Genomic DNA, 20,291 nt, shown 5'->3' with positions numbered 1-20,291 from the left:
CTCTATTACTTGTACTATGAACGTGTAGATGCGGTGCTTAGGGACATGGCTCAGCAGCAAACTTGGCAGTGTTACTTTTACGGTTGGACCCGATGATTTTAAAGGTCTTTTCCAACCTCACCGATCCTAGGGAACAATCACAGGATCGTATCGTTAAACGCCAGCCACAGCTGAAAAGCACAGCACAGAAAAATCTCTTCAGAGACACGGGGAAACAGTTGGGTGAAGCACAAGTAAAACCGAGATGTCAGAACTGAAACACTAACTGGATGACCTGGAATGCCAACTGCAATACCAGTATCTGCAGCTTTGCTTTCTTTCATTACACTCTTAGACACCCACTAGCACACGCAGATTTTTTTTTTTCATTTTAAAATTTAATTTCCAATAAATATTTAACCATTAGAAGAACAGGTAAGTTACTGTACCTAGCCTCTTCATTAAAAAACAACAATACTTACTGCCCTGTTGTTCCCCATCCAATCATGCCCAAGTTTTTAAAAACAGATGTCACCTCACTGGTGTTCAGGAAGAACCTCGAGAGAAGAGAAGAAACGTTACAGAAGGTGATGTGAACACCTCATCACTCTGACAGTTTGCCATAGACCGTATTTTTCACCACAATATTCATCGAGGGACAAAGTAAGAGATTAATCACCTACTCCAGTTCCATTCCTCCCCTCCTATTAAGAACCGATTTGGTTGCTCATCTACCTTCACATTCAGACTTAAAAACTCTCTTGCCTTTTGCTTTCTCTCTCTCTCACGCGCAGAGTACTCCAAAATTCACTCGCTGAGTTTTCACCCCTACACCCAGTTCAATTCAACAGATCATTCTGCACGGAGAAAAGGAATTCCCCAACAGTCCTGAAGAACACCACCATAACTGAAGTCCAAAATCTACCTTCTCTTTGTTCTGCTTATCGCTACGCTCACGAACAGCCGCTTCTTTCACCGATGAAAGCCAGCAAAACCCTTTAAGTGCCTTCACAGTCAGACTGACAGAACTGCAAATGTAACTCCACTGAATCAAACCCTCAGCTCCGCTGTCCGGTTACAACAAGCAATTGGTGAAAACTGGAGCGTAAGCAGTACGGAATAGCCCACCTTCTCTTCTCCCCTCACCCCTTCAGGAACGCACCCACCCTTCGCTCTGCAGCACTTCATGTCTACAGAATGGGCCTCAACTCCTGCGCACCTCCTAGGTGTGACTTCTTTCACCTTTGCTGTTATTCGGGAGTGGCACCAGCATGTGAGGCCTCTACCAGATCTCCTTTTTTCCCCCCCTGTTCGAGTTCTTCAAAGGTCTTCCAATGCAAACGAGCTTGATTTTGTCATGTTTTAGCTTTCTTCTAGGTTGGGAGAGGTTGCCATTGTGCATTTCAATAGGCTTCTCCGACATTCTCATTCACCACTGACATTATCTTCAAAACAGCCCCTACCTACTAAGTCACCAAGTTCACTAGAAGATGATTATGAAGACTCCTTTATCCATATTCTAACGACTCAACTGACACAGCACAGGGGGAGTGGTAACCTTCTCAAGCACTGGAGCAGGCTGCCCAGGGAGGTGGCTGAGTCACCAGCCCTGGAGGCATTTGGCTGAGAGAACTGGGGTTGCTCAGCCTGGAGAGGAGAAGAGGCCGGGGAGTCCTTGCAGCCACCTTCCAGTGCTGAAAGGGGCTTATCCGGAAGATGGGGACAGACTTTTTAGCGGGGCCTGTCGCAATAGGACAAGGGGTAACGGTTTTAAACTATAAGAAGGCAGATTCAGACTAGATATGGGGAAGAAATTTTTTACCGTGAGGGTGGTGAAACACTGGCACCGGCTGCCCAGAGAGGTGGCAGAAGCCCCATCCTTGGAGACATCCAAGGTCAGGCTGGATGCGGCTCTGAGCAACCTGATGCAGCTAAAGATGTCCCTGCTCACTGCAGGGGGGCTGGTCTAGATGGCCTCCAATGGTCCCTTCCAACCCAAACCACTGTATGATTCCACTTGTTTTTCAGCTGAAAAGCACCCAGAGTGGAGACTAACACGAGGGGGCTCCATCTGATGCCTTCGAGTTCAGCTGATGAGAAAACCAGGACACAGCGCAGCTCTTTCACCTGCAGACGCTTCGCGTTTTATCGGCAGAAGGTCCTGGGCAGACCCTCGCCTGCCCACGTCCACCTCCAGGCAGCAGCTCAAAAAGGCCTGAAACTCAGCACACAGTTGCTCGGGGTTCTGCAGCTCTGGTGTCCTGTTGGTCACTATCAGATCCATCGCCTAGAGAGACAAGAAACACGAGACTCCACCTGTTTCTTTCTTACCCAGAGCTGCTCATAGGGAGCCTGTTTTTTAAGGTCCAGTCTCCAGGGCCAGTTTCTTCCCTGGCAGAGGGTTACAGATGATTTTTCTATACCTACAAAACAAACCCCGATGCAGCCACAGCTACTCCAACATCAACGTGATCTTGCCTTGACAGCTGATTGCAGTGGCTGACCTCATTAGTAGGAACTACATCAGCAAAAGCACAGTTTGCTTCTTCATGCATCGACACCAGCTTTCCTGGCTATTTTAAAGAGTGAATTCGGGCCAGCTGTATTATTTCAAAGGATGATTACATAAAATGCATCCCTGCAGTGCTCACTGCTCCCTAAAGTACAGCTTCCTTAAAACAAACCTAGTCCAGATTTTCCCTCTGTTCTAGATAAAAATGGTAAATGGATGAAATAAAAACTAGATCCATCAGCTTATTCCTTGGATAAACAGAAGCATTTGGAACCTCATTTCCAACACAGACATGTAAGCTGTATGCACAATTTTATTAGGAAGAAAAAACACTATTGGGCAGACAGGAGCCACCTGCAACTATGTCAGCAGTCTCCAAATTCCAGATCAGCAAGTCTTCCTGACAGACCTCAGGCCAAGGAATTAGAACAGAATTTTGCAAAACATGGGGCGAGCATTATCCAGGGCAGTTCACTTGGAACCAAGGTCTAACACGCTGCGAAGCTGGACAGATGAGTTCATTCTGCTTTTGTAAGACGTTCTTTAGAACGGCAAGACAAATGTTTTGAACTGTTTGAACCTAAACTTGCAGAATATGTCCCAAATATACAGCAATAATAATGGAAATAGGCCTAGGAGTCTTCCATACAAATGTCCGCCATGACAAGAACAGCTCTGCGCTACTGGCATTTAAAGAGACGGTGGCCAAAGGGACTTTGCTCTTATCCTCTTAAACACAGAGGAAAAATTCCAGGCCTAAAAAGGCAAATGAACTATCCTAGAGGAAAAACAATAAAAGGAAGTTTCTCTACTTTTCCCACAACAGAAGTGTCACAAAATCAGTCCTGTCCCGTCCCTCTGCAGCTGCCCTCAGGCACCGGGCACAGCGGTGAGCCGGAGGGCCTGTCCTCACTGCGGTTAAATGGTGCTGCCCCAGGGACATCCCTTCTCCTGCGGTAAAGGAACACAGCACCCATGTCAGCCTTGGGAATTTTATTCCGGCTCCATTCACCTGGCTGTGAAACAGGAGTGCCAGGACAAAGGGAGCTCTTTCAGCTGCTCCTTTCTTCACAGAACTCCAATCAGCAGAGTCATCTGTAGCTGGGTACTGCACCTTTTAAACAGTTCTACGATCACAGAAAAAGATCTAGGGGAAGCTGAAGCACCTTCTTGCCGTGTCTCTTTTGCTTTCCTGTGATCCAGCTGGCAGAGAAAAGCAAGTACAGTACAAAGGAAAGAAGTGTTTGCAGTAGCTGCAAAGGGGCAATAAGCTCATGGATTTCTTTAACGTACCAAGAAAGAAGAATGGATTTGGCATACAGCTGCAGTCTGTGAAAATGAGACCCTAAAGTTATCCAGGGCACCCAGATACATGACGGAACAACATATGGATGATTTAGAAGCCTGAAACTGTAGAAGATTCACAGCATTTGGAAAATATGTTATAGGTTTGAAGAAAATTGATGCAGTGTGGTTAATAAAGGAAAAAGCAAACAGAAATGCCTGGGATTTGGTTTGTTGGGTTTTCTTAAAACTGAAACTGGGGAGGTCCGACCGGCATTTCAAAGGACATTTATCGCACCAGTATTTGTCCCTCAGGCCCCAGGCATATGCCTGGTGGAAGGAAATCACAGTGAGAGAAAACAAACACCGTCACAGAAATATCCAGGCCACTCTTGGCTGGAAAATGGTTCATTCCTGTGAGTTCTTCATCGGCTGGGAAGAACTTGAGCAACAGGGGATGCGTTTGCTCCGCACATGGAAAACAACAAACGCATCGACATTAAGCCTGGTTTTAACTCTACGATTAATGATCCTTTAATGCCCTTATAGTATATTTCGGTATTTCAATCCATGTCGGTAATGGAAGCTGCTGCGTGCCTTGCACTATTGAAACACGCAAAGTTTGAAAGAGCATCCTTTGGTTTCCAGGCTTCGCAGAACTCCCTGGATGGGGTCTAAATGTGACTATTAAACCCAACACCTACTGTGTGCCTTCAGCTAAAACCTGACCTGCAAACACAGGCCTTGCTTATCAGCTCTCCTGTCTGGATGCAGCTGAGAGCTCTCACTGCACTCTGTGATTCCACACACAACAGCAGAGGGATCCTGTCCCTGCTGGGGATGATTCACCTTCATAAAAACAGCTGGGAACTGGGGAACTTCAGGCAGTCCATCACAAGCTGTTCACTGTTCCCAGCTCAGGGGCAACAGCCTCTGCCCAAGAGCCCAGGAAGTGAACACAGACGGGACCAACTCCAGGTGCCTGATTTTAACCTCCTGCAGGTTGACTCAGACACCTGAAGATGCCTTGAAGCTCCAAGTGCTCAAGCTGATCTCAACTCCCGCAGCAGACGAGGCATGTATGAAGAAAAAGAGCATCTCAAATAATCTGGGCAAGGGCAGGAATGGCTGAATGTGAATTTGATCAGAGATAAGAAATCCAGTTCCCTTCCTCACAGTCGACCTGAAGCTTCTCGAGGAGCCCTAATTAACAGTTGAGGTTAATGAAGCTTGGAATTTTCAGCCTCCAAACCAGGGACACAGGCCTACTGCCACCCTGCCAGCTGTGCTGCACTCAGCTGACTCAGCATCAGGCTGAACCCAAACCTGTTTGCTTCTTCTCCCCCCTCACGAGGTGGCAGAGCGCACGCTGCTCCTTCTGTGTGCACTGGAACGAAAAACCTTGGGACACCTACCAAACCAAAAGAAGTCTTCCAAGAAAACTCAGGAACCTTTGTTCAGAGTGGAGGATTGACACTGGTGTAGCTGTTGTATTCCTTTCTTAAGTAGCCTGCCAGGGGGTATGTCCTGATCCTTCTGCTGTTTCTTCTCTCAGCCTGCAGCACGCACTCTGGGTGCTGTAGAGTAGGGAGAGTGCAGTCTTACCGCTGTGAGAAAAGCTACGCATCATGCTCTATTTTAATTCCAGCCTTAACAAAAATTCTGTGTCTATACACATGGGTCACAATTAATTTCCTCATAAATTCCTGCATCCCTATCAGGAATTAACTGTGCAGCATCTAAGTTTGTTCCAGCTACCAGTCATGAGGTTTTATCTTTATATACATTCCTCCACTATTACACACCCATTTGGGATAAGAGCTGGTCATTTCATGTTAAGAAATGAGGATGAAGCTGAAAACTTCAAATCATTAAAAATACATTCATTTACTACAAGTTTCTGTGCTAAAACACATTTTCAGGAAGTTATTTGCTAATGAATAATTATGGCATTTCTATAAGCAGTGACACCTCCTGAAAGGCTCAGGTAAGCCATCGGCACTGACCCGTTTGAAAAGACTTCTCTGTCTGCAGACACAGCTGGAATGCTTTTCAGAAAAACTCCCCAACTGGAGAAACTTGCCACTGAAAAATCGCTGTCACTCAGAGATACAGCTCAAAGAGAGTTCAAAAAACATACGAGGTATTTCAAGCCCCGTTGAAGGCAGAAATGGCATGTTTCTGAACTGGATACAAGTCACTGCTCTTTGGAGGTTCTCCCCTTGACGTCACCAAAGCTACAGTAGATGCTGCTGCGCTCCCTGACAGCTTTAGAAGTGGCCCATGGGGGAACTAGTTCCAGCTGATGCGGCTCGGGTTTTGTCTCATGGGGGACTAAACACGGGATAGATTTGAAAGACACTGGTATCTGATTTTATGTGCACCTTACCCTGAGAGGATCTTCACTAAAGTAAGGAGGTTCTCCATCCACCATCTCTATAGCCATGACCCCAGGCGACCAGATGTCCACCTTGGGGCCATAGGCTTCTTTTCTCATCACTTCTGGTGCCATCCAGTATGGAGTCCTGAGCATTGTGCTCCGTCGACTCTGCTCAGGGATGATCCGAGCACAGAAGCCAAAATCAGCTGAGGAGAAAAACAAGTGGTGTTAAAGGCAGCTTGAATTAGGAAGGCGAGCAAAAGAAATCCCCACTCTATACCTGAGAACACGGTGTGGAATCTATCTGGAAAAGCTGCCATGCTCTGTTTACTCAGTGCTGTAGCCACGGAAATACTGATTTGGCCACTTAATAACACCCCTCAAGTTTTCTGCAGTGGCTTTTATTGACTTGAACCGTTAGACTGTAACTGCCTCCCTCTGGAAGGGCCACACACAAACCAAAGCCACTCTTGACACCTTTTTCCTTTCTATGCCTCTCTGCATGTTGGAACTGTCCTCGGAGCTGGCAGCAGTGGTCAGCGCACTGCCACAGGCATCCCTTTTTGGGAACTGGCCATCAGTCAAAAGCAGCCCCGTGCCACAGCCTGGGAAGGCTGTGCCTGACCAGGAATACCCACCCAATTTGACAGACCTGTCCATGCCAAGTAGAATGCTGTTGCTTTTGATGTCCCTGTGAATCACTTGCTTTAAATGAAGGAAATCCAGGGCTTGAAGGCACTGATACGTAAAAAACAAACATGAGGGTAAAAATTAATGACCTGATTTCACCACACAAGAAAGGAAATGCCTCTAAAAGATTTAATTTCTAGATTAATTGTGAGTAACGCCCAAATATTGCGCTGTCCAGAGGAATAGCTTGGTGCTTCAACTTACTATTAAAGTAATAACTTTCCAAATAAAGGCTTATCAGGTTTGGAAAGAGAAATGTCCATTACTGTCACAGACTAGCCCCTGAAAGCACAGGCAGGATGGCTGCTGCCCAATCAGTGTGCTATCTCCATCCGTATGACAAACTATGTTTTGCCAAAAATGAGAAAGTCCCTTCCTTCGGTTTGAAGTGGATCACTGTTGGGTGGGAGGTTGCAGGACAAAGATTTTATTGTCAGGCTCTATAGCAGGTTTGGAAATAGCACCTTAGTCATTTTTCAGAAGCAAATGCCATTTTGGGTCGAATGCTATCCTTTTAAGCTGAGGACTCTGACAAATGAGTCTCTATTTTTCTTTGCTGTTCTTTTAAAAATCTGCCACCAGCATGTTTGCTTTTACAGGCAAGGAATGCAGTACAGACATGCTCCAGGCACGTGTTTAAAGAGGTAGAGCTGAGAAGAGTAAAAAAAGAAAAAAAAAAAAAAGAAAAGATAACACAGTAACAGTGTTTCAGAGTGTAATGACAGAGGACAGTAAGTGCAGCGATACTGGCAGGCAGTTCACTTAAGGTGCCCTTTCTTCTCCATATCATAAAGCAAGGCAGAAACAAAGCTCTCAAGATGAAATCCCTCATGTTCTTACCACCTGTTCACCAGTACCATCCTGTCCAAGGAAGAGGAAGCACACGCGGGATCCCTCACCTCCCTGCAGACAGCTGCCATCTGCTCTTCATCCATACAAAACTGGGTAACAACATCTCTTAAACAGCCACCAGCCATGTATTCCATCACCACCCGGAGCTCATCACCGACCAGGTGGCTGAAAGAAGAAAACAAGGGCACTGAGATGAACAGGCACAGCTAAATTACCTCATGGAAAAGACTGCTGGTGGCTTTTGTTTCCAGGTCATTTTCAAACGAAGGCAGAATAAAATGACTAGACGTTCCTTCTAGGCTATACAGGACTTAGAATCTGTGCAGCCTAAATGAGAAAGGCATGCGAGTGAAAAATTACATGTCTTAGATGGCAAGCAAGTGAAAAATGCAGTTTACCAACAGCAAAGATAAATCTGGAACCAGGACATAGCACATCATCTGGTTCATCATCTTAACGCAAAGATTCCAGGATTAACTCCAGAAACAAGGCAACACAACTTTCATAGACATCCATGGTAGGAGGGTGTGTACCACTGAGGACAGAAATTGGTCCACAGTTTGGAAAACCTTACATAAAAAACACACAGAGAGAGGAAAAAAAAATTTAAAACTGGCAAATGATGTGTTTCTGGAAACAAGAACCTAGTCTTCCTGGCATCCACAGTAATGGAAAATAGTGGGAACAGCCCAACGGAAATAATTTCTGTGAGGACTTATCAGCACTTATCATAAGACAGAGAAAATATGATCAATTTAAAAAAAAAAGGAACAAAAAAACCCCAACAACAAAAACAACAACAAAACAACACAGAGGTAGTGAACTCATGGGCTGTTGTTTTAGTAAGACATGGCTGATGCACATTTTTAAAAACAGTCTTCAAACTATATATGCCAGAAAAGATTAACGCAGACAAAACACAATCTTCTCCCAGAAATTGTATATGAGTAGATAAATAATGAAGAGGTCAATCTTCTGCCAGAGACCAGAAGTTTTTTAATCTTTGGCTTGCAGTACGTAAATGAACATTCATGTGATAGTACCAGAACTACTTACCTGTCTAAACAGTTAACAATATTTGGATTCCTATTTTCCCTCATCACCAGGCTTTCGTTAAGAGCTCGTTCCTTTTTGTGCTGTTGTTGGAGATTCATTTGTTTTATGGCCACCTGAAATGACATTAAAAACCATTCATTTGAGCAGTCTGTGGTACGAGATCAGAATGAACACGAAGGGAGTGGGTTTGGAATGACATAGCAGAGCTCTGCCAAGCTGTCTTGTTATTAGACGTAAGAGGTCAGTAACTCACACTACAACGCCCTATTTCTTTGCTAGCTTGGGTGCTGCTTGCAGGACACATGGCCAAATACATTTTGCCTTGTAAATCTGTCAAAATGGTCTACCATTTTTAGGTCTATCTACGTTCTTTTCAAATGGCCTTAGTGTATCACGGTATTATTATTCATGCACGCTTTCAAGCAGGAAGTGATTTTATTGCTGTGAAAACATAAAACCAGCTGGTAATGCTTTAGCAATCGTGATTTTTGATCATTATTTCAGCAATTGCTGGTGTTCTTGACTGCATAACTGAAACAAAACACAAATGCACGTTACGTGGCAAATGCTGTACTAAAAAGATTACTAAGGTTACACAAAAAGTACGACCCTAGCACTTCCTAATGCCTTGAATTTTTATTTTGCAACTCTGAATGCCATTCTTTAGCACAGTTTAGATTTGCAATTATTTTCTGGGTTAAAAAACAATAATCCATTCATCAGTATTTTATGGATACACCCAGGGTCATAAGCAGAGCTTAGGGCTTTTAGATCCCTTGCAGACCTCTGTCTCAGAGCAGCTGTAAAGTGCAGCACTGCAGGTGGATGAGACACTACCCGTGAGATTCAGATGTATCTGTTGACAGCCAGGAATGATAAATCAGAAAGCTGAAGCTGTAGCCCCAAAGAGCAAAGGGATTCTCTAAGACACCACCTTGTCTAATTATCACTAATATGACCACTTTTGCTCTGAACCGCTGTAGCCAGCCTGCCTCTGCCTCAGCCTGGCTCCTGCACCCAGTGCCACCTTCCCCCAGGCAGCCATGGGCCCTGCTCGAGCTTTTCGTCCTGGCCTCCTCGTGAGCCCACTTCTGCCAGCCCCGTCCCTCTGGGCTCAGCCCTGCTTCCCTCCCTGCCTTCCAGCTCAGCTCCGGCCAAGGGCTCCTACAAACCCACCCCAGAAGAGCCCCCCTACCCGACACGCGCCCGCTGGGGAGACGACGCCCCGAGGCTATTTCAAGTCTGCCTCTTGCTCCCCCGTAGTCTGGCCAGCCTCCCCCTCTGCCCAGTCCTGCTCTTGACATGGCCCAAAAGAGAGCACCCCTCCGCTCTCGGGCCTGGTTTTCCAGCCAGATTTTCAGGCAGTGTTTGCCCATATTCAAAAACGTTAAGATGCCACTTTAAAGGGGCCACTACAGGGACTGTCAGTGTTAACTCTCCTTCAAGAGCTGCTTCTCAACCCCCCGGCCCCCACTTCACTGCAACCACTCCATGGGCTGTAACAGGCTGTCACCGACACTGGACCTAAACACGGCTGTATTCTTTTGGAGAGAGCTTTGGTCTTGAGATACGTCTTCTCATCTGTCAGGTGTGTGTCAACCAGCTTCAGGATGACTAAAGCACAAAACTGAGTCCTAAACACGATCTCTCCTTCATTAGGTCTTGCATCACACTTTGGAGATGAAACACCTGATGGAAAAAATGCTAAACAGTATTACTGCCTGAAGCTGTGGTTAAGGTAAATTGGGACTGAATGACGGCAGCCTTCAGCAGCGAGTGGATGCATCAATATATTCAGTAACTAAGACAGAGCTAGTGTGGCCTTCTCTGAAAGGAGAAAGTGCCCTCCTTGCGTTCTTGCTGGTTGTTAATAAGGACAAAGTGTGTCCAAAATTAAGTGACGTAACAAAGCTATTTATTCCTCACAGCAACAGGGGAATCTGTGACCACCCCTGGGGTTCTCCCGAGGCCTCTCACTGTGACAGATCTTCAGATTTTACGATCTGTATTACTAACCAATCTATGGCCAGGTCCACAGGCAGTTTTACATGCTGTAAATGTACAGAGTTAAATTGTATATCGAGACCAACATTCTCTGTAAGAGCACAACTTCATGCACAGTGGGGAACAGAGATGTAACAATTTCTAAACCAACACATTCACATTGGCAGTAAAAACTATAGTTTTTAGCAGGCCCAAAGGCTTGCTGCGATTTCTTTACAGATTTCTCTCCATTCAAATGCCCAGTCAGGGATGATGTAACATGGTAGCAGCCGGGGACCAACAGCACTGTGGAGAGCACCAACCTGTCCTCAAGACACAGTAAGTAAAAAACCAGTTCTCTTACGATGGGCCTTGGAAGCGATGGGTGAAGCATCAGCCCAAGCACAGAAAGCACCAAGGCTCTTCCTGATGCCAGGGGGACCAGGACCTCCCCCCAGGAATTCGCAGGCACCTTTTCAGGCATTAATCAACCCCTCGGTGCAATGGCTGCTGGAAAGCGGATAGCCACAGGAAGCGTTCAGTTCCTGAGGCACAGAACCACGGTGCCCTTAAAGAGCTGTCCCTGAAAAGCTGAAGACAGCAGACAAGGTACGTTGCAGGCTGACGCCAGCCTGCGCTTCAGAGGAACAGCCTTTGCAGTAAAGATCTCCTGGCGATCCGAAAGCCCATCCGCTGTTCGCACCAGGGGGGAAAGCGCTGAACCCCTGCCAAATCTGCTGGGGCTGTTGACACCTACCTCTTGTCCCGTGCTGATGTCGAGTGCGGTATAGACAGTTCCAGACACCCCAGAAACAAAAGAGCAGCAGAGACATGAGAAGTGGTTTAGACCCTGGAAGTGAAAGCCCTGACAGGAGCTCTCTGTTGCCTGTAGTGTTTCCAAAACACCTTGGTTCCTCCACTCCTTCAGCCAGCAGTGCACAGCGCAGCAGCCCAGAAGCCCCCTGCCATGCAGGCTATCCAAGAGAAAACTTAGGTCCAAGAGGAAGAAAAAGGGCTGATGCAAATCTCCAGAGTTCATACTAAATTCTTTTAGTCCACAACTGAAAGGCGGGGTGCATATACAGACTGGAAAATAATAGATTTCATTCTTTTCCCTTTTTCTCCAGTTTTGCGCTGTTGGGTTTTATTTTTTCCCTTTTTTTTTTCCTGCGGTGTGTTTGTGTGGGTTTTTTCCGGAGAATGTAACACGCACACAGTCTAGCTGTGCCTTCTCAGATCTCTTCTTTGGATCTATCTGCAAAACTCAGGCAACACCACGCAGTCATTCTGAGAGCCCTGAACACACGTGCCAGCCATCTGAGGAAAGGACAGTGCATCGACACTGTGTTTATTACTGAATTGTTGGTTTTCACTACCTCTGCCAGAAAAGAGAGCTGAATATCTAATCTCTGGTTGCAGTTTCTAAACTATGCCGTTATAATCCTGATCACTGAGTATTTTTTGAAAGCAAAATATTGGAAAGAAATGTTCTTGAGAAGTGTTATTTATCTGACAGCTATCAGGTTCTAAGCTGCTCTTTCAGGCAATAAAGATTTTTCTCCTTTCTTTAGCGTGGCCGTATTATTTTGAGACACACAAAAATGATTTGCCCTAAGAAAACAAGCAAACGGGTGCTACAAACTTGAGGGACAGTAGATCTTCCAGGTCCTGCCCCTCGCTGCAGACAAGACGTTGCCAGCATCAAGTGCTCTTTGACGACGCCTTCTGACCACAGGCACCAATTCTGATCAGTACTGAGAGACAGGAGAATCTAAGCCCAGGGTCTGAACACGTTTGGAGCTTGCCCAACTTCACGCTTGATATCACACCAGCAAAATACCTGGCCCGTGATTTTGTAGAAGTAACTGTGACTGGACTTACCCTTGCCCGACTTGTTCAAATCGAGTGTATTTCTGCTTAGGATCTGCCACGCTCACAGTGCTCCCTGAAAGAAACAACATTAAAAATGGAGACACCCCCTTCCAGCAGATCAGAAATGCCGCCCCACTGTCTGGGGTTGGTAGCCGTTTGTAGGCAGCTGGGTGACAACAACGATACAGGCAGCTCCGCAGCACAGAGAGTCTCCACGAAGACTGATTTTTACAGTCCTCTGGAGAGTCACCCGGACAGGAAACCAAGAACTTGGAGAAACATTCACAGGAGCCGCAGATCAGAAAAGAACAAGTACCAGTGCAAGTGCTTGTTGTCTCGAAACACTAAGGACAGCTGGAACAACAGAGCCTTCATCTTCTTAGCAAGAAATAGTCTGTGCGATTCCCCAGAAGGTTTAAGACTTCTGGAGGTTAACTGCCCCTTGGGTTCTGGAATCCATTCTGATGAACAGGTGCCACTTGCAGACAGGAAGAATATTGCAGAGTGTTCCCAGGAGGGGATCTTCTCAATGTTTCAGCGGCTTGCCAAAAGAATGCCGTTATGTTTTTAGAGAACAGCGTCTCCTGTTACAAACAAGAGAGAAAAAGCATCTCAGGCAAGAAGCCAGAGAGATTGGGAACATCAAGGAGGAATGCAGATTGGGACAAAGAGGCAGTGAATGAAAAACCAGCCATGCGCTGCAGGACAGAGACAGAGGAAGGAAAAAAGAGGGGCAGGGAGCAGGACAGAGGGAGAGCAAGGAAAACCAAAGGGGCAGGTAGAATAGCAGAACAAGAGAGGGGCTTGGAAAGCAGAGAGGGACGAAGAGGGAGCAGGGGACAAGAACAGACAGAAGAAGAAAGGTACAGGGAAGCAAAAGAGTGACGCCAGTGATGGAAGGTGGGAGGGCACAGGCACAGGGAGGCACCCGAAGCACAAGAGGGGTGACACGGCCCCAAGTGTGGACGGAGGGTCGCAATCACGACAAATTTATCCACACACTTGCAGATAAGCCGGCACATCTTTATTGCAGCGCTGGGAAGCACAGGGACAGCTCCACCCGACGGGCTTCAAAGTTACATCAAAAATTCAACATCTTATACCCTTTTTCTGCAAAGTCAGGATCTTTAACAGATTTTAACATAAGCATGCATCTTATGCCCGCTATTAATTTTGACAGTTACAATGATTGGTCCGCCCTATTCTATAACTTTCTTAATAGTCCTATCCTAATCTAATCATTGGTTATTTTACTGATCAAAATCTCTGATATACAAATTAGGATGGGGAGGACGGGAGAGTCTTCACAGCAACATTCCTTTGTTTCGATGGTTTCATCACATAAGATAAGAGAACTAGCTGAGAACGTACAATTTCACCCCTTGTACCTGCCTCCCTCCCTCCTCGTTCTGTGTTCTGTACAATTTCCCAATCTACAGCACCTTTAGCTTTGGCCATCTTCCTAAGGCCTGCATCTGCTGTCTCTTAGCATAAGTGAGGTTTTGTCTACTCCTTACCATAATGTAAAATAATTGAATCAGGAAATAATTAACTATAAGAAATTAGTTGTTTATTCAAAACAATTAATTATCAATGAAATTCAAAATTCAGATCTGATTATAACACAAGGGCCCAGGACTCACTGCCGCTCCCACTCTTGGTGCTGCTGGGAGGATTTTACTCTTCAGACTCTTCTGTCTCTGCCTCTCTCAGCTCTTACAATATGAGGCTTCCTACATACACAGCCTCACTGCGCACACACACACAACCCCCGCCCCCACAGCTATACCGTGCTTTGGTTACACACACAGACCCCGCAGTGCATGTTGGTGACCAGCTCTGCTGAGGACTACTCACAGGGACCCTTCCTCACGCCGAGAGGCTGGCTGTCTCTTGTCTGCAGCTGGGGGCAGCTCGCAGCCGGATCCCCTTCATGTCCTTCTCCAGCCACTTTTCCTTTTTCCCATCTCCTCAGCTTCAGCCTGAGCTGGATGCAGCTGACGACATCCCCAGGGCAGGAACAGACCACCGAGCCCTGGCACGGCCTCTGGCAGAGGGAAAGAACCCTGACTGTCAGAGCAGGCCCCAGGCTGGAGCCCCTCCTGCTGCAGCCGCTCCTGCAGACCCCGCTCCTTCCCCCCTGTGCTAACAGAGCCCTGGGCCTGCCCGAGGCCCCGCTCGCCGCTGCCAGGACAGGCCGCGGGGCAGCCTGGGGCTGCGGGACTGGCCTCAGGGGAGGGGCTGGGGACGGGGCAGCTGCAGGGGGGGAGCGGGGCTGGAGGGGATCAGGGGGGCTCTGAGAGTCGGCGTGCCCAGTGCCTCTGATGGGGGGTCTGTCTCCCTTCTCCTTCCCCTCCCTAGCTCTCAGGTCACCCCCGGGGATGCCCCAACTGACCCGGCTCCGGCTTGGAGCTCCCACCCACCACCCCCGGGCAGCCAGCAGGCAGAAGACACCCCGTCACCCACCCAAGGGCCTGGCTCACCTCAGGGGCAGCCCCAGCCCTCACCTCAGACGGGCCATGGCTGGAGCAGAGCCTGCACCTCCCGGCACCAGCATGGCCGCCCGGCAGCCCCTGCCCCAGGACTACAGCTCCCAGCATGCCCCGGGGCCTCTTCCTGCTGCCTGCCCCTGCAGGGACACTTCCCCCGGCCCTGCCCCGCCCCCGCGGGCCCCATGGCCCCTCCCCCAAGCCAAGAGCAGGGCGGGAAACATCCCCCAGAGCCTCAGGGCCAGCGGGAGGGGGAGTGTGGGGCAGGGCGGCAGAGAGGGACCGAGCAACGGTGGCCGCCGGGGTGGGGGAGCAGGGGGAGCACGAGGGGCCGGGGCAGGCAGGGAGGAGGCTAAAAAAGATGGGGACAAGGAGCCAGAGTGAGGAAGGGGAAGAGAAGCAGCACAACAGGCTTTAAGGCAGAAAGAGAACAGCTGGAAACCAGGGAGCCAGAGCCTGGGAGAAAGGGAGAAAGATCAAAAATACCGGCTGTGGGCACTGCTGCCATTGCTTGAGCACTGCCCAGGAACTGCACGGCCAGGAGCCTCAAAATAGGGGCGGCCTGTGAAAGCCCTGCCCCGGGCCCGCTCCTGCACCCTGCTGGTGGTGGTGAATGTCGCCTGGCAGGGTGGCCAGGGCCTGGGGGAGACAACCCGTTGCAGGGTGGAATTGCCCAGCTTTTTTTTTTGTTTGCTGGTTGCTTTTGCTTTTTTTAAAAAATAGCATTACAGCTCTGAATACACCCTGCAAGGAGAAAGGAACCAGGCGTACCGGGCTGGGCACATTGAAAGCCCAAACCCGTTCAACAGCCGCACAAACCACCGCTGGCTCCCGCTGTGCACACTCCACTGCCCGCCTGCAGGTACAGGCAGCCGCCGTTTCTTGAGCCTTCCCCAGGATCGGCACCACCGGGCAGCTCAACAAAGCGGGTGGGCTGCAACCACAGGCCATCTGCACAACTGCAAGGGTCTCTCTCCTTTGCTCGTGAGCTAGTCCAGCTTCTGGTTTCCCTAGTGAATTGCACAAACACACAGCGCTCCGAACAGCAGCTGGCCCGAGACACTCGCTCTTGCCCACCGCTGGGTCGCCGTGGCCTGTGTTCCCTTCTGCCCTTGCTGGCCGCCAGCCCTCTGGACCCACCCGCGCCCTGGGTGCAGAGTGGGGCCGCACACGAAGGAGTGGGAATCGCTCTCCAAGAGGAGGTAGGACGCACTGCGGTGATCACCTGCAGGGCTCAGTCAAACAAGTACACCAACCAGCAGTTTGCCTCTGTGGGGTTGGCTCCTTGATCCCCCCCCTCCCCTCCTTTTTCCATGCCTATACATGCCCCTCAAATGCCTTGACTCCCCTCTTTCTCCGCCCCTGTCTCCTCCCAAGCAAGGGACCTCCCCGCGGGTATTTTTTCCCCCTTGCTCCCAGGTTTGCCACAGCCGTCCACAGGTTTGGTGTTTCAGGCGCTGTTAGCTGGGTAACCTCGGACTTCCACAGCATTGCCGATGCAGTTTTTTCCTGGGTACTGCTGTCCCTGCCAGACTTCTCTCCCCAAAACCACCCCAGCTCTTCCTTCAGTTATCTGTCAAGTGTGGCCACCTCCCACACCAATCCCCCTTAACTACCTGTGAAATCTGGCTCTTCCTCATGGCACTCTGACTCCCGTCAGCTTCGCACTCGCTTTGCTACAGGCAGCAATAGCTCTTGGCATGCTCAGGCGTTTCCCACAGTGTGTTCAGTAAGCGAAGGCTCCCGGCAGGCCCTAATCTTCAGCTTGCGTGCCTTAAGGCATACCCCCAACGCTGGCTGCGTGTCACATCATTTCCTCCTCTCCTCTTGCTAGCCTCCCTCTAGCCAGTCTTCTCCACTCCACGATGGCTCTGAGCACCCTCGTCTCAGACCGGGCACGGTTTCAGCTTTTGGAGTGACTCTTTGCCCGTGTGACCGACTTGTCTGCCTGCAGCCTCGTTCTGCAGGTGCTGGGAGTGGAAGTCCTTGCCTTGCACAGGGGACTGGACTGAAGCCTGGTTAGCTGTGAAAATGGTCAACTTTATTTCAAGAACTAAGTCAAGAGCAGCAGTTGTGTGTGCCCTGAGAGGAGCGTGGGCAGGACCGAGCAGGCCACTGGCACTGAGGCTGCCTTTGGATCTCAGCAGGCATTGCCCCAGGAGGAAAGGGTGGTGCTACTCTGCAGCCTGCACTGATCCTCTTCCTCTTGCTGCTCAAGCCTTTTTCCCCCTTAGCACCTGCAGGAGCTCCTGCACCCGAGTAAAGAACTCCACCAGCTTCTGGAGTGGGAATGGGCAGGAGCTAAACGTGCCCGACTGTGTTGGGATCGGCCTTGGCCTCTGCACGGGGGTGGAGGCGGTGAGAAAATGACTCCATGCCCGCGCCGTTGGAGCAGCCCGGACTGCTGGGTGCAGTCCCATCTGTACCAGGATCCAGTTGTAAAAGTGCTGCGTGGAGGTGTAGACTCCGGGCCGCCTGGCTCTGGCGCAGCCTATCCCCCAGCTGGTCACCCCCACGAGCCAGAAGTAGTCGGCATGCTTGTCTTGACAGACCAGAGGACCACCGCTGTCACCCTGCAGCGGAGCGGAGGAGAGTCAGAGGGTTCTGGTGGTGTTGGGTGGCCCCTGTCAGCACTGTGGCTGGCTCCTTCTCTCTCCTGGCACCTGCCAGAGCTGTACCCAGTGCCCAGCAAGGCTCTGCTCAGGTGCTGGAGCCTGCAGGACCTTGTCTGGGAGGGGGTGGTGGGCCTGCAAGGTAGGGCGCTCTCTCCTCTCTGCCCGCTGATCCTGGAGGTGTGGAAGGGGGACGTTCCAGGACTGGGATGCAGACCTCTGCGCTGGGGCAAGAGCACTGGGTGGCCTTTCTGGGCAGAGTGCCGGGGCTCTGGGACAAGAGGGGTGCTGGGCAAGGGCCTGCAGACGGGGAAGGGAAGGCAAGCCCCGACAGCGGTGGGGACCCAGCGGCAGGAGGGCGACTCGGCAGGCGCAACACGCGCCGGGGGACGTTTGGGCGCTGGTGACAGGGCTGCCTGTGCTGCTGGGGGATGGCGCGGAGCACGCTTCTACCTGGCAGGTGTCGATGCCGCCCTGCGGATAGCCGGCACACAGGTTGTGGGGGTGGACGGCCCCTCTGTACCAGCGGCTGCTGTTGCAGACCTTGACATCGATGAGGTGGACCTGGGCCTCCTGCAGGACAGCAGTCGATCCTGCAGCTGTGAGCACAGGAAGGAGTTAGCAGCCAGCAGCCCTTCTGTTCCCATTTCTCCTCCCCTGTGTGGGCGAAGCCCTTCCCTAGGGCTCGCCTTTGCCCCTGCAGAGGCCTTGTGCCGGGCTTGCCCTTCCATCTCGCTTTGGCTAATGGCTCAGGCCCATCTCTCCGTGGCCGTACGTCCCCGCAGCCCGACTCTGGTTTTCGCCGCTGCCCAGAAGCTCAGCCCGCCTCCCCAGCGTGCCGAGCTTACCCTCGGCACACGAATACTCTTTGGGAACTCACCTCTTGCCATGGTGGCACCCCAACCGCTGACGTAGCAGCTCGTCAGCTCTGACACTCTCAGTGAGGCGTCGGGCACGCAGGCCAGCTGTACGTAGTAGCCGCACTGGACAGGCTGGTCCAGTTCCAGCAAGGCGATGTCGTTCCTCTCCGTGACGTTATTGTAGTGTTCGTGAAGTATCAGCCGATAAATACCGCGCACTTGGGTCTCAGGGCCCAGCTGAGCCAAGTGGGTGGCCCCGATCACCACACGCCACATGGTGAGGTACCTGGAAGGCAGATGCAGAGAGGCCTCAGAGGGAGCGGAGCCACGTAATGCAGTAGCCCCGCGGTTCCCTGCCTTCTGCTTCCCAAGGCAGGGAGGAAAGCAGCGCTGCGGAGGGTGCCACTGCCCTAGCATGCCTTGGGCACCAGGAACGTGGAGCTGGAGGCTGCTAGGAAGCGGTGGCACGAGCCCAGCCTTCTGCGGAGCAGTCTCTCAGCTGGGCTCGCCAGTGCCCTGGCACCGGGCATACTGCAAGGCAGCGGGATGGCAGGAGCTCGTGGGGCTGCGGACGGGGCGCCTGCTGGTGCTGTGGGGATAGCCCCCTTCCCTGCTCCTCCTTACCTGGCCGCGTTGAAGCAGTGGGCTGCTGTGAGGACCCACTGCGGGCTGATGAGGGACCCTCCGCACACGTGGCCCCAGGGGCTCTGGATGCTGACGATCCAGGGCCAGGCCCCTGGCTGGGCACCCGAGCCACCCACGACGCGCGACATGCCGTAGCTAGCCGCCATGGGCCGGAGCCCGCAGGTCCTGGTGTAAGAAGAAACTCATGAGTGTGCTGCTGGACGGCTGTGCTGCTGTTGAGGCTGAAGGTCAGCCGTCTTCCCTCCCTCCGAGGGGCTGCATGGACGGCAGAGCCAGGGAACCCCGTGGCTGTGCCTCCAGCCCTCTGTCTGCTGTAGCCCCGTAGACGGGTTGTGCCAGCAGCCTGGGAGCTGGCAAGGAGCTGAGGCTCCCACAGGGAGTTTGGGAAGCTGTGGAGTGGCCACAGGGGCCGCGCGGGCCCCCTCCAGTGAAGCCCGTCAAGGGCTGCCCGAGCTCCCTCCCAGAGCCTCGGCCCACTTACCCACAGCTGTCCCACATGCCGTGCGCAGGCCGGCACACGGCCAGCAGGACGAGGAGGGCGAGCACTTTCATTGTTGCCAGCGGCACGTGTCAGCTGCAAGAAGGAGGTCTGGTTGCCTCCAGCGCAGCCGCCGACGTACTGCCCGCAGCAGTCTCGCTGCCTCTGATGGCCTTGGCCCTGGGGCTGATGTCACAGAGCCGCCGTTTCTGGGCGTGGGGCACGGTGGCCTCTCAAGGGGGGGTGGAGGTGGGGGTGTCAGCAATAGGGGGGGTTTCCAAGCAGGAGGGGAGGCGGAAGCTGGGATCGGACAGCCCTGACCAACCCCTGCTGAACGCTCTGCCTGCGGGATGAGGGTGTGCAGGCCCCGTGGCTGGCAGCGGCAGAGGCTGGGCTTTCTTTAAAAATGGATGCTGCCCAAAGGAAAAAAAAAAAAGAAATGAACAATTACTTTCCAAACTCAGTTACTGACGGGCTCAAGCAGTGTTCTGCTGGTTACCAGCAATATGCAGAAATGGGACTTAGGGGACCACCTGCACCTGCGTCTGCAATTCCAGTCCCTTACTATTCCAGGCCAACATGGCCCGTCATTCGATTAA

General features: G+C 51.0%; 1 protein-coding gene across 1 annotated transcript in view; it reads left to right on the top strand.

Moving 5' to 3' along the window:
- Positions 1–485: 485 nt before the first annotated feature.
- LOC147412439 (M-phase inducer phosphatase 2-like) overlaps positions 486–20,291 on the top strand; it is a 110,253-nt gene continuing 90,447 nt past the window's right edge. The window contains exon 1 of the mRNA XM_086481370.1: positions 486–566. Coding sequence (XP_086337496.1) covers positions 486–566 — 81 coding nt within the window. The remainder of the gene's footprint in view (positions 567–20,291) is intronic.

The sequence above is a fragment of the Leptosomus discolor genome, unplaced genomic scaffold (assembly GCF_034619465.1).
Source record: "Leptosomus discolor isolate bLepDis1 unplaced genomic scaffold, bLepDis1.hap2 HAP2_SCAFFOLD_77, whole genome shotgun sequence".
NCBI classification, from domain to species: Eukaryota; Metazoa; Chordata; class Aves; order Leptosomiformes; family Leptosomidae; genus Leptosomus; species Leptosomus discolor.
Note: the sequence above shows the minus strand (reverse complement) of the source record. Positions and strands in the feature narration are given on the sequence as shown.